The sequence below is a fragment of the Notolepis coatsorum genome (genome assembly GCF_963971535.1).
Source record: "Notolepis coatsorum genome assembly, chromosome: 3".
Lineage (NCBI taxonomy): Eukaryota > Metazoa > Chordata > Actinopteri > Aulopiformes > Paralepididae > Notolepis > Notolepis coatsorum.
The window spans coordinates 123,128,321-123,143,320 of record NC_140167.1 but is presented as its reverse complement, the minus strand read 5'-3'; the positions used below and the strand labels follow the sequence as shown (position 1 = coordinate 123,143,320).

Below are 15,000 nucleotides of genomic sequence, written 5' to 3'. Positions count from 1 at the left end.
ACCAAATTAAACTGTATCAAGTCAACTGACAATGTGAATAGTATGATTTTTTTTTTATATTTTTCAAAAAAAATAACAATCTGTGACCTGTTTTGACCTACACCTACAAGAATCGGAATCGAGAATCGTTTAGAACAGGAATCGAAATGGAGAATCGGAATCGGAACCGGAATCGTTCAAATCCAAACGATGCCCAACCCTAGAGATATACCACATATCGTTGGCCTCATAGCATAATTGCCTAAGTCATTTTTCAAGACTTTCGGAAAAGAAGAAAAACAAATTTTGGCACAAGCCACACGAGTGAGTTAGGCAGAAAGGGATTTGTAACATAACAAGGTTCTGATTGGCTGAGGACACAGCCACTAAGCCAGGGTGGTGCAGCAGTGTGAGGAGAGTAGAGTTAGGCAGACAATCTTTGGCCAAAAGATTACTAAGGTAATTATGCTATGAGGCTAACAATATGAAAGTATACCATCATGGATCCATGCAAAGGTATGGATGTTTGGATATATACATATTGTAAAAAGAAAATATACATACTGTATATTTTTAAGCTCTTTGGAGCATTATTTAAAAAGAAAATTAAAGAAAGATTTGAACTGAAACAGCACCATGACAATTGTATTACAACAAGATAAAGATAAATATGTCATATCACACTGTAATTTGTACTGGGGAAACCAAATACTGTCAAATACCAACAAAACCAAGACAATATGATATGTTTAATCCCTCAGCCCTAGGTAACATTTTTAGACAACTGTTCTAGTGTGTTTGTGCAAACAAAAAAGGGTATTTATTATTCTAATAATACCCCCATATGAAAAAAAAGAAAAGAAAAAGAAAGAGCACATGAGAGCATGGAAAGAAGCCAGTCTGACGTTACTCACCAGCCATGTCCAGTGAGCGCTTCTTGGCCATGGTGACGGGGCCATCCTTCCTACGGAGCAGCGGGCTGCTGCGGCGCTCCGTCACTTTCTGTTTTAGCCGGGAGCGGAGCTTCAGGTTGGGCTCTGAGGCTGGGGACAGACAGACAGGGAGACAAGACAAGAGACAGAGAGACAGGGAAGGGTTAGCATGGTTGGAGAGTGCAGGTATAGAAGTCCAAACAGTCTCTCATATTAAACACTTTGTGAGGGGACTGAGAATTGACGTCTAAGTGTTTTACAGATTTGTTTTCTCATACTGTAGGTCCTAGGGTCATGGAGTTGTTGACTATTTAATGTGTGGCGTACATGGATTCTTGAGGGGTTCAATTTGTACGTGGAGTTATATTGTATTGGAATTATAAAACCATTGTAAATCAGACTCTTGTCGACTTTAACATTAACAACGTAAACCAAACGTTTGCAGCCGCAAAGTCAGGTGAGAAAACTGAAACATATCACAGCTGGAGCTACCAGGCGTTCAGGAGACGGCAGCAGTGCAGACAGGGCACACAGTGTGTGTGGGAGAGGTGGCCGGCCACATATATAAACTAAAGAGTAGTGCAGGCAAAAAACATGATTGAGTTGAACAGTCACTGAACAGATGTGTGTCTGACGACCTGTCCGTGCGAGAGCTTTCAGCCTGAATGTCCCTGAAGTCTCTCCCCAAAAGACGTGTGTTTGCGGTTTGAGGACGGAAGCAGAGTCTTGCCCACAGGATGATGTAGATGGAAAAGAAGGCACTATAAAAAACATGTATTTCCTCTTGTAAAGTCAGCCTCCTGAAAACACTGAATCTGAACTAAGTGACTTCAAAGTCAGCCTCCTGAAAACACTGAATCTGAACTAAGTGACTTCTCTCACCGCTGCTAGGCAAGCTCAAGCTAAATCTTGTTCGTTCTAGAGATATACAGCATGCTGCGTGTGTGTACCACACACCACTTTTCACACGGTGTACTGGTTTCAGAACAAAACAAAAGAACTGTGGATGAATGTCGGAGAAGCTGGCGTGCATCATAGTAGGCTAGATCCAAGTGTGCTATATATGGATCCCTGGGCCACACAAGTGTTTGCTTGTTCGCGGGCGTGTAGTCGGGCTAACGAGTTCCTCCCTGTAGGCCACGCTGTAGGTGTTGGCAGACAGATAAAGTGGCTGAGGTTAGCCACCGCCATGTGACAGTGGGAAGTGGTACAGCGAGCCGCCCACTGAGAGCTGTTCTGACCCCACGCTTAATGATGCTGCCTCCATGCTTTGCTAATGAACAGTGCTTGTTTTCAAATGCTCTCAATAAAAAAAAACTGTGAGACTGTATGTGTGTGTGTGTGTGTGTGTGTGTGTGTGTGTGTGTGTGTGTGTGTGTGTGTGTGTCTGTGTGTGTGTGTGTGTGTGTGTGTGTGTGTGTGTGTGTGTGTGTGTGTGTGTGTGTGTGTGTGTGTGTGTCTGTGTGTGTGTGCGTGTGTGTGTTTCTATACTTGTGGCTTTGCCTGTATAAACAGTCGCTCCCATTCGAGACTGGCCTGTGTTCAGGAGAGGTGCCGTGGAGGGCGTGCAACAACACGAGGACGGAGAAGAAAAGAGGCGATGAGTAATTCTACCAAAACCCGCAAAGGTCAGGGAGAGGAGCATGGCCTTTTAAAAAGGAGACAATCTGGCCGATCCGGCGTGGCGGCGTCTCTCGGCCAGGCTGCCCAGACACAGGCGGCTTTATTCCCCCCTCCGCTGGCACTCCCTCAGCAGCTTCCTCTCCTTCAATTAGTCGGAGCTGGGCCGCTGACCACTGGTTAACCTCGCGCTCTGTCCACGACCGCGTGCAAAATGGGTCTGCTGGATGAGGCACGCCACGTTCATTAGCAGCCTGAGAGGACCCGGCCCTGTTGGGCAAGAGAAGACCCGGCCCTGTTGGGCAAGAGATGACCCGGCCCTGTTGGGCAAGAGATGACCCGGCCCTGTTGGGCAAGAGAGGACCCGGCCCTGTTGGGCATGAGAGGACCCGGCCCTGTTGGGCAAGAGATGACCCGGCCCTGTTGGGCAATAGATGACCCGGCCCTGTTGGGCAAGAGATGACCCGGCCCTGTTGGGCAAGAGATGACCCGGCCCTGTTGGGCAAGATATGACCCGGCCCTGTTGGGCAAGAGATGACCCGGCCCTGTTGGGCATGATAGGACCCGGCCCTGTTGGGCAAGAGATGACCCGGCCCTGTTGGGCAAGAGAGGACCCGGCCCTGTTGGGCAAGAGAGGACCCGGCCCTGTTGGGCATGAGAGGACCCGGCCCTGTTGGGCAAGAGATGACCCGGCCCTGTTGGGCAATAGATGACCCGGCCCTGTTGGGCAAGAGATGACCCGGCCCTGTTGGGCAAGAGATGACCCGGCCCTGTTGGGCATGAGAGGACCCGGCCCTGTTGGGCAAGAGATGACCCGGCCCTGTTGGGCATGAGAGGACCCGGCCCTGTTGGGCAAGAGATGACCCGGCCCTGTTGGGCAAGAGATGACCCGGCCCTGTTGGGCAAGAGAGGACCCGGCCCTGTTGGGCAAGAGATGACCCGGCCCTGTTGGGCATGAGAGGACCCGGCCCTGTTGGGCAAGAGATGACCCGGCCCTGTTGGGCCCAATTGTCGCAGGAGCGGCTTCCAGGTCTTTGTGCAGGACTTCTTTTTTTGCCCTTCTTGCTTCCTGTAGCTTTGAATGCTAATGAAAGGGAAAGATGAAGCCTTACCTGCCTTAATGCACTTGAAAGAGACTCACTCACTCGGCAGTCAGGTGGCGTAGCGGAGATTGCGCTCGTCACCAATGCAAGAGGCTGCGGTCTCGACTCCCGGAGTCAGCATTGCCTGCGGCTTGGGCCGATCATCATACTAACTCGTTTGGCTGAGTTAGCGGGAGGGAAATCGTGGGTGGTAATCTGGCGTTGTGGACAGTGACGCCTACAGGTCCGGTCTGGGCGCCTGCTCAGCGAAAGGCAGGAAGTGGTGAAGGCAGCGTGAGCTCCCACGCGTTACGCTTCACCAATGAGAGTCCTCGCTGCCAGGTGAAAAGAGAGCCGCTGGCTGTCGCTGCATGTGTCGGAGGAAGCATTACATGTGGTAGACTTCAGGGTTTTCTTGTACCGACCAGTAGGGGGAACATGCGCACAACAACCAGGTAGGGGAGGGGGGGAATTGGCATAACGACTAAATTGGGATGGGGAGAAAAGCATAGAAAATCAGGCGGAGAAAAAGAGGATAAAAAAAAGAAAGAAAGAGACTCACTCCGCTTCCTGGCTGATGGGGACCAGTCGACCTTTGGCGAGTGTGTGGGATGTATAATGTAGAAGCACTTTTTCAAAGTGCACTCTCAATTTTGAGGGGGCTGAACTTGTGGTTGATTATCCAAAAAAAAAAAGGAAAAAAAGGTTCTTCTAAGTAGAGAGCACATTTCCAACACTCTTTGTTAACAGGATTGGGTCAAAGAAGACTGCCATGCATTAGCTACATGAGCAAGCTAGGAGACTCACAAAGGATTCTTAAGAAACACAAGTTGCTAACACTTTAGTTTTACCGTGCATCTAGAACATTGTGTACAATGTTTGGAGTCCACATCACAGAGGACCTCACATGGACAACACACTGTGGTAAAGAAGGCGAAACAGCGCCTGAGACAGTTAAGGAAGTTCAGAGTATCGGGGAAGATACTCCACTCCTTCTATTCCGGGGCTGTACAGAGCATTCTGACTGGAAACATCACTACCTGGTTTGAAAACAGCACGGCACAGGACAGGAAGGCCCTCCAGAGAGTGGTGCGCTCAGCAGAGCGTACTACGGGTATTGCACTACCACCCCTGCAGGACTTATATAACAGGAGGTGCAAATCCAGAGCCTGCAGAATAATGAAAGACCCCTACCACCCCAACAACAGCCTGTTCAAGCTGCTGCGGTCAGGCAAGCGCCTCCGTATATACGCAACAAGAACAGAGAGACTACAACTCAGCTTCTTCCCCCAGGCCATCAGAACACTGAACACTGACCTCTCCACTCACAAATACACATGAGCACACACATACACACACACAACACACATGCTCCAATCGCTTTAAACAGTCGCTTTAAACTAAATGTCACTTTAAACTAAATGGAAAGGTCACTTTAAAGGAATGAGGAAAATAAAGGTCACTTTAAGGTAGAACCGATGTGGTTCTTGTATAGTATAGTTTAGATATACAGTAGTAAGTATAGCATAATGACATAGAGTTAAAACTGTATATTGTATAGTAGTGTACATAGGACCCAGTGCCTTCTCAGGAATTTAGCATTTAGCATTTAGTCTATTTTATCATGGCCATCTTATGTATTTTTATTATCTGTTTTATTGTTTTATGTCTATTTTATTATTAGTATTATTGCACAATCGAAGCGGGCATGACCACCCACATTTCACTGTATGCCCTGGTATGTATGTGACAAATAAACCTCTTGAGATCTTGAATCTTGGATAATGATATAATTGCTGAACCGATACCAGTATGTGTGGCATTTGGCAGGAACATAGCTACCTCAGATGTGTCTTCATTTACAAAGCTTTGCAACATTCAATGTTTCCAAATCAGGAACCTTGAAACCGTAAAAAATTGTCATCTCGCTAGAAACCTCTGAATCTAAAGACGAGTAGAATATTGTATTGTCGGCTTAGCACCACAAAGAACACAGTAGCGCTTTTGTACAGGGTTTACATGGGAAGATCGTGAGAGTGCATCTTTGATGACATGCATGGATGAGCAATAGAGTAGGTTGCATGATAAACGTGTGGCAAAGCCGCTGTGAATGTTAATCATTTGTTTACAAACGTGCCATGAAGCTCGTTAAAGAGCACATCAAAGATACAAAGGAAATTATGTATGCTATGGTTACAACTGGCAGATAAGAGAAACAACTGTCTGGCTCGAGCCATAGAACACAGAACATGTCTTTATGTGTAATTTATGTGGCATAAATGTTATTCTATAAAGAATACTGTTGTTTTAGACAACATCTTATTACACCATGCTTCTTATATTGTCAGCAAGGCTCTGATAGTCTTTATGATCAAGGTGTCTGACTTTCCGCTGAAGATGGGTGCATTTAGCTACAGTATACGAGGGCTGGCAGGAGGCTTTAAATCACAGCCATAACACAAACATCACATTTACCATCACATCCGTTCTGCCGGCACTTCAATAAACATAAATAGCCCCGCTCATAAAACGTGTCATCCTGGATCGCAAAGGAAGAGCTAAACAAATATGTTGCACAGAGACGACGTATCAGATGATATAAGGCTAACGCTATTAGCCCTTCGACGCAGAGTTCTTATTGAAAGGGGCTGAGTGGGCAATTGGACAGATATGCTTGGAGGAGCTGGCAGGTGGCCAGAAGTGGAAAGGGCTTGGGAGACGGGAGACAGGGGGTCGGGTGCAACGGACGGGTGGGTGGTGGAGGTTGTGCCTGTGCCAAGGACTTCTCCTGTCACACTGTCAATGAGATGGAAGGAGGAAGAGGGGTGGACAGAGGGAGGGGGATGGTGGGGGTTGTTGATGCAAGCAGAACTGTGTGTGTGTGTGTGTTTGTGTGTGTGTGTGTGTGTGTGTGTGTGTGTGCAGGGGGGGGGGGGGGGGGGGGGGGCTTGCAATCACTGGGAGCCACGGGGGGGTTCACCTCAGGATGCTGTGACTTTGAAGGGTGTTAGTGCGGCGGTGCAAAGGCACACACTGCAGAGGACCTCAGCCTGGCGTTCTGCTGACGCAAGGGTTTCTACTTTTGCCCTTTCTCACTCCCACCTCTCTCTCCCTCTCCATCCAATTCCCAGAGTCCTTTCTCTCAAACCATGAGCTAGAGTACTTCCTCTCAATTCAATCAATTTCTTTAATGACCACCCAGCCAGGCTGGTGGAATTTGGTTTCAGTGCATAGCATAGCAGTTCCAACATAAAACATAGAACATATAACATCACTTAGAGCGTACATAAAAGAAAACACAATTATATAGATACAGTTCAGAGTTGTCCATGTCCATGTCAGCAGAGGTAAGGGGGGTTGCGGGGGGTACTACAGGGAGGGGGGGGGGGGTGCTACAGGGAGTTCAGTGTCCGTATGGCAGTGGGGAAGAAGCTGTTTTTGAACCGGGATGTTTTGGTGGTCAGGGATCTGTAGCGTCTCCCGGAGGGCAGCATCTGGAAGATGTGGTGTGCTGGGTGAGTGGGGTCGGAGATGATTTTTCCTGGCTCTCCTGATTGTGATTTGGCGGTGGAGTGATTCGAGAGAAGGGAGGGGGGTGCAGATTATTTTTGAGGATTTATTGATGATTCTTTGTAGTTTGTTTTTTGAGTGAGTGTCCAGATTGCTGTACCAAACAGTTATGGAGAAGGTGAGGATGCTTTGTATAATGGCCTGGTAGAAACGGAGCAAGAGATGTTTATTGACTCTGTATTTCTTAAGCTGGCGGAGGAAGAAGAGTCTTTGATTTGCTTTTTTGTGTATGTGGTCTATGTTGGTTTTCCATTTGAGGTTATTGCTTATGTGAGTGCCGAGAAATTTGAAGGAATCTGTGGTGATTATGGGTTTGCCGGAGATGGATATGGGGGTTTTGGGGTTTGGCTGGCGTCTGAAATCGATGATGAGTTCTTGGGTTTTTGATGAGTTGAGAAGGAGGTTATTGTCTGTGCACCAGGTGAGTGTGTGGTTGATTTGTGTACGGTATTCTGTTTCGTTATTGTCTGTGATGAGGCCTATAAGGGTTGTGTCGTCTGCATATTTATATATTTTTACGGAGTTGTGGAGGGATATGAGCAGGTTGGTGTATAGGGAGAAAAGCCAGGGTGAAAGGACGCAGCCTTGGGGGGCTCCTGTGCTGAGATATAAGGGGTGGGATGTGATGTTATTTATTTTGACCTTCTGTTGTCTGTTGGAGAGGAAGCTGTGGATCCAGTGACAGATGCAGGGGTCGATGTTCATGTCCAGAAGTTTATTGATGAGTTTGGCTGGGATAATTGTGTTGAATGCGGAACTCTCTCTCTCTCTCTCTCTCTCTCTCTCTCTCTCTCTCTCTCTCTCTCTCTCTCTCTCTCTCTCTCTCTCTCTCTCTCTCTCTCTCTCTCTCTCTCTCTCTCTCTCTCTCTCTCTCTCTCTCTCTCTCTCTCTCTCTCTCTCTCTCTCTCTCTCTCTGTGCGCATGCCTGTGGATGGTGGGAGCGTTTGGTGAGTGGAGTGGTGCGAGAGTCTGAGGAAGTGCGCGTGAGTCTTTCTAAACTTTTCCTATCTTTATGTTGTTTGTCAAATTGTGAATTAGACTGTGGTTTATTTGACTGGTTGTGTGTTGGTGGTGAGCTGGTAGCGTTGTCAGTGTTCGCTTGGGCAGCTGTCTGCTGTCACGGTGACAATGGACTTTGCGCGATTGACCAAAACATGGATTCAAGGTCTCGCCGGCTTTTCGTGTTCAGTGGAGGACTGTAGTCTCGCTGTTGCGAGAGTAGTAGGCGCTCCGGCTGTTAAATCTGCGGCAAGGACGAACGGGGGAGTCGTGTTCTTTGTGGATGATTTGATTAAAGTAAATCGATTGATAACGGATGGTTTGGTCATAAATGATACTTTTGTGTCTGTGATGCCGCTCACAACACCTGCCAAAAAGGTGACGTTGTCAAACGTTCCCCCGTTGGTGGGCGACGAGCTTATATTAAGATAACTCACCAGGTTTGGGAAGATTGTATCTCCCTTAAAGAAGATGTCTTCGGGGTTTAAAGCACCTGAATTACAGCATGTGGTTTCTCACAGAAGGCAGACGTTCATTATTATGAACAAACGTGAGGATGAGTTGGATCTTAATTTTAAAGTAATAGTAGACGGGTTTGAGTATATTATTTTTGCGACGACACAGAACATGCAATGTTTTGCGTGTGGAAGGGAGGGGCACCAAAGACAAGGGGCCAAGCAGGGGGGCAAATGATGGGAAGAGCGCAACGAAGAAAGGAAGAGCAGCTTGGGGTGTGGATCAAGGGGTTGAGGGGGGGGGGGGGGGGTAAAGGGGAAGAGGGGTGGTGGGGAGAGTTCTGAGAAGGTTATTGTACCAGATAGAAGTGATAAGGAAATGGAAGGAGTGGGTAAGGCTGGGGATGCGGTACGAGGAAAAATTGGTGGGGATAAAAATGCGGGGGGGGGGGGGGGGGGGGGGTGGTAGAAGGGGCTACAGCCGGGACATGTTGAATAGCCAGGAGAAGAGAGTGGAACTGTTGTAGTACAAGGGACAGATGTTGGGGATGGAATGAGGGGGGGGGGGGGGGGGGGGGGGGGGGGGTCGTGGTGGAAAGGATCACAGAGGATGGAAGTGAACAGGTGGCTGTAGTTGGTCTGAAGGGACAGGGTGGGGGGGCTTGTGTCGACAGGGACACGATAAGCAGCCAGGAGGAAGGTGGACCTGTTGAAGTAAAAGGGACAGTTGGTGGGGATGAGAATGAGGGGGGGGGGGTCGTGGTAGGGAGGATTACGGAGGATGGAAGTGAACATGAGGTGGCGGTAATTGAGCTGCAGGGACAGGGTGGAAGGGCTGGGATCAGCGTGGATGAGATGAATGGGCAGGAGGAAGGTGGAACTGTTGAAGGAACAGGGTCAAATGACTCGGTTGGGGGGGTCAGGGTGGAGGAAGTAGAGGATATTGACATGGAGGAGGGGGACGATGGGATGATGGTTGTTAGGCAGAAGAGGAAGCTAGAAGTAGTTGAGTTGTCAAGCTCTCAAGCTAGGAAGGCAGATGTGAAGGAAGTACTCAGCAGTACACAGAGTTCACAAGAGAGTATATGGTCGGAGATGGGCGCTGGTGAGGATGATGAGGAATTTGAGGGCGATGCAGCTAATACAGACAATGAGGGCTATTCATTGGGGAAAATGAAAAGTTTTTTACAGATGACAAAAAATAGGAGGTGAGTAGAGATAACTGATTTTTTTCCAGATAAGGCGTTGTTTATTTTGTCAGCAAGGAAAAATATGAGGTTTCAAGGAGATGGTCGTTTTGCTGAAACAGAGATGTACAGGATGAGAAAAAATTTACAGAAGGTACAGCAGGACCCCAGTAAGGTGGAGGACGGAGTGGATTTTTTTTTTTTTTTTTTTTAACTCTTTCAGTGCCACGCCTGGTTTTCCGTTTTACCGCTTGAATACCACCATCGGCGCCAATGTTAACGTTAATATCGCCTAATCTATGTTTTAAATTATGGCTATGTGTCTAATCTGCCCATCGCATTATCAAAGACTATTTTCCAGTCAGTGCTGTGAAGGCAGATTGTTTTTTTATCGCGTCGTTTCCGTTTCAGAGCAGTTAGAAAAGCCCCCGTTTTGATATAAAAAACAGCTCATTCTGGAGCATTCTATGAAAATCGTCTTTTAGTGGAATATTCCACAACGTTGATATTCGTCGGCCTTTTTATGAATCGTTTTCAAATAAACGCTAGATGATCAATATTATACGTGCACGCAAGCACATTACGGCCGCGCACTGATAATCGCTCCGTTGATTTCCTCACAGACTTTTACAGTGAAACCGAAAGAAGACATTTCACAAAACAGCTTATAACTTCATCAAATTTACTCTGATTATCCTACCACTGATAACATAGAGTCCTTACCTGACATCAGATGGTATCCAACTGGTATATTCCAATTCCTGATCACCATTCGAAAAAATCGATACGTGTATGGATCCAACGCGACACTGTAGATCTCCATGATCCGCGGGGATCTGAGGCTCCAGAATGAACTGTGGTAACCCCGGCTGGATCAGTGAACTGGAAAATGTGGAGTACCGGATTTTTTTCCCCATTCATTTTCATTGAGTCCATTCCAAAATCACTTATGTCATCTGGGAGACGACAGGGGGCGCTTTTTTCCACAGTGATCACCGGCGCAGCTCGGCTATACTCGGGTAGGCTCGGGTGATGCAATAATTTTTCAGATCGCAAAAAAAAAAAAAAAATAATAATTCCGATAAATCTCGTGAGTGGCACGCAACCACCTATAAAAAAACCCGAGAAATCTCGTGAGTGGCACTGAAAGAGGGGTGTTTTTAGAGTGGATTTTGTTTTGTTTGTTGTATGGGGCAAGGGACATGGAGAGAGTGTTTTTTTTTGCTCCTTGACCTCACTGATTTTCTTACCTCAGGTCCCAATTGACAGGACTGGTGTGTTGTCACTTGGGGCTGGACATTTTAAGGTGTCCCTTTACCGGTTGAGGGTTTTGGTACAGGGGGTTAAGAAGGACCTCAACAAAGAAGATGATGATGGGGGGGAATCGGTATAGTTTTGTTGTTTTGGTGATTTTGTTCACGTGGGTGTTTTACTCTTTTTTTTATGAGCAGTGATTTTAGAGTGGCCACGTTGAATTTGAATGGGGCAAGGGACATAAAGAAAAGAGCTCTGTTATATGAAATGATCAAAGTGAAAAGCATTGATGTTAAGTTGGTGAAGGAAACGCATAGTGATATGTCAAATGAAACAGACTGGAAGACAGAATGGAAGGGTGAAGTGTTTTTAAACTCCTTGACCTCAGTGAGTGGGGGGATTGGCATTTTATTTTCAAAACGTTTTGTACCTTTGTCTTATGATATACAGTCGAAAGTGGAGGGGAGACTGATGGTAGTAACAGCCAAGTTTGAAAGGCATACTATGGTTTTTATTAATATTTATGCGCCCGTGGTTGGTTCAGAGAGAGCTTTGTTTTTAAATGAGCTCAATGACACTCTGAGGAGTTGTAATTCTGATGATTTTTTATTTCTGGGTGGTGATTTTAATTGCACTCAGAATATTTTTTTAGACAGAAATCACACTGAACCTCACAGAGAATCGCAGAGGATTTTAAATCAACTAGTAGAGACGCATGATCTTGTAGACATTTGGAGAAGGTTAAATGACAACAAGAGACAATATACTTGGACTCATGTTAGAGAAAATGTTATTTCTCTAGCTAGGTTGGATAGGTTTTATTGTTTTAAACATCATTGTGGAGTTGTTAAGATGTGTAAAATTATGCCTGTGGGTTTTACTGATCATTTGTTGGTTTTAAGTGATGTTTTTATTTCAAGGGTAAAACCAAATAGTGCATATTGGCATTTTAACTCCACATTACTGTGTGATGTTAATTTTAAGGAGACTTTTATTTTTTTTTGGAAAAGGTTTAGGGGTGAAAAAGAGGATTTTATGTCCCTGAGGCAGTGGTGGGACTGTGGGAAAGTTCAAATAAAGCAGTTGTGTCAGCAATACACTCTTAATGTCACACAGGGCATTACAAGGTCAATGAGGGATCTAGAGGCTGAGATTGAGGGCCTTCAGAATATGTTTGAGTCCACACGGAGTCAAGGATATTTTGAGGTTCTAAAATCCAAGAAAAATATGCTTAAGGATCTGCTAGGCATACAGGCACAGGGAGCATTGGTTCGGTCGAGGTTCCAAAGTGCTAATTTTATGGATGCACCTTCCAGTTTTTTTTTTTGTATGGAAAAGAAGAATGGGCATAGACGTTTTCTGCACACTCTGCGTACGGCTGAAGGACGAGAGCTAATAGAGGACGGAGAGATTCGTCAGGAAGCTGTGAGTTTTTATTCACGGTTGTATAAGAGTGAATATAAGGAGAATGAACCGCTGTTTGCTTCGTTTTGTGAGGGTCTTCCAAAGATCTCTGAGGAAGAGAATACCGGTCTTGGGGACCCTCTGGGTCTGAATGAACTGTACACTGCACTGCAGGGAATGGAGGGGGGGAAAGCCCCTGGCATTGATGGACTGACCATTGAGTTTTACAAAGCTTTCTGGGAGGAGATGGGTGAAGATCTGCTGGAGGTGCTCAATGAGAGTTTTGAGGAAATGTCCTTGCCTTTGAGCTGCAGGAGAGCGGTGATAACTTTGTTACCCAAGAAAGGAGATCTGCAAGACATTAAGAACTGGCGGCCTGTTGCGATTCTCTGTTCGGATTACAAGCTCCTGTCGAAAGCCCTGGCCAACAGACTCAGGGAGGTGATTGGGGCAATCGTGCATAAAGATCAAACCTACTGTGTGCCTGGCAGATCCATTACAGACAATGTGTCTCTAGTTAGGGATGTTTTGGATGTCTCTAGTTCTTTGGGCTTAGATGTTGGGTTTATTTCACTGGACCAAGAAAAAGCTTTTGACAGGGTTGAGCACCTCTATCTTTGGAAGATTTTGGAGCGTTTTGGTCTCAGCCCGGGTCTTATAGCGATGATCAAAGTTTTGTACCGGGACATTAAGAGTGTATTGAAGATCAATGGGGGTTTGAGTGCTCCGTTCAATGTAGAACGTGGGGTTAGGCAAGAGTGTCCATTGTCAGGAATGTTGTACGCTATTTCCATTGAACCTCTACTGCATAGGATACGGGCTGGAATCTGCGGTCTGGTTTGACCAGGTTTGAAAAATGCGCAGATATTATCTGCATATGCTGATGATGTTTTAATCCTGGTCACACACCAAAAAGATGTTAATGTTCTAGGGGGATGTGTTAGTGATTTTAGTTTTTTAACAATGGCAAGGGTAAATTGGGGAAAGAGCGAGGCACTAGCAGTGGGGAGGTGGTCTGGTGGTTTACCAGTCTTGTCCGGGGGCTTAAAATGGAAAAGAGGGGGTATCAAGTATCTGGGCATTTATTTAGGTGATGAGGTAACAGTAAAAAAGAATTGGGAAGGGCTAATAGAAAAGATGAAAGGAAGAGTAGATAAATGGAAGTGGTTGTTACCAAAGATGTCCTTCAGAGGAAGGGTGTTGATAATAAACAACCTGGTAGCTTCTGCACTATGGCATCGTTTGGCTTGTATGGAGCCACCTAGTGGATTATTAAAAAGCGTGCAAGCCATTTTAGTGGATTTCTTTTGGGACAAGTTACACTGGGTACCTCAAGCTGTTCTGTTTTTGCCTAAGGATGAGGGGGGGCAAGGGTTAATACACTTAGAGAGTAGGATGGCAACTTTCCGTCTTCAGTTTGTACAAAAGTACCTCACTTATGCAGGCAATATTCTAGTGTGGAGGAATGTTGCAAGTGTGGAAGTGAATCAATGAGACGAGCAGACGGAGTATCGAGTCTCTGAACTTTACTTCCAAACAAATCCAACAGAACCAAGGTACAGCCACACCCTTAAGTCAACTCCCTCCTGTCACTCAATCAGTGTCCATTCTGAAATGAGACACCTCCATCTAGTGTCCACCACACAGGCCCCCCCCGAACATTCAGAATTGACATTCAGTGCAACACCAAATAAACGGAACTAAACACAATAAACCCCCAAAAACAGTGCACCCAGTGTCTTCAGTCTCTTTTAGGAGGTCTGACCACACGGCCATAACAACTGTATTTAACAGTCACAGGGAACTGTTGGGGAAAATGTGTATATGAAGTGAACTAGTTTAATATGGGTCAACTAAGCAGTACTGAAAGACGGTCTGGCTGATGTTCTTAAAACAACTTGGAGATAGGCAGATAGACATTTCAGTACATCACGTCGTGTGCTTTTAATCTTGTACATCATATCGTGTGCTTTAATCTTGTACATCATATCTTGTCCTTTTCTCTCTTTCATACACACACATATACACACACATCTCACTAATCTTTTCTCTCTTTCATACACACACATATACACACACACATCTCACTAATCTTTTCTCTCTTTCATACACACACATATACACACACATCTCACTAATCTTGACTCTCTCTTTCATACACACACATATACACACACACATCTCACTAATCTTGACTCTCTCTTTCACACACATACATATACACACACACATCTCACTCAATCGCATCTCTCTTCGATGTTAAATCTATGTGTCATTTTAATGTACGTCATGTCATATCTGATATAATATGTCACGTCATCATATCTGTCATGGGGGGGCAGGGCTGAGAAGGGATTTATGGGACAAGCAGAGGGATTGAGAAGTCAGAGTGTTTTTCTTCAACTGTGGTGACTGTCTGCTGATCCATAGCTTCTGCTGTTAAACCTTCTGTCCTTAAATAAATTGCCTGTTGAAACTGGAAATAACGTCTCCTGCTGTGTTAAACGACTACTCAGCC

General features: G+C 45.9%; 1 protein-coding gene across 1 annotated transcript in view; it reads right to left on the bottom strand.

Moving 5' to 3' along the window:
- LOC311225988 (histone deacetylase 4-like) overlaps window positions 1-15,000 on the bottom strand; it is a gene marked incomplete at both ends in the record, with an annotated part of 163,140 nt that overhangs the window by 36,760 nt on the left and 111,380 nt on the right. Inside the window, 1 exon segment of the mRNA XM_084311370.1 lies at window positions 894-1,022. Within this exon segment, the coding sequence (XP_084167496.1) occupies window positions 894-1,022 (129 nt within the window).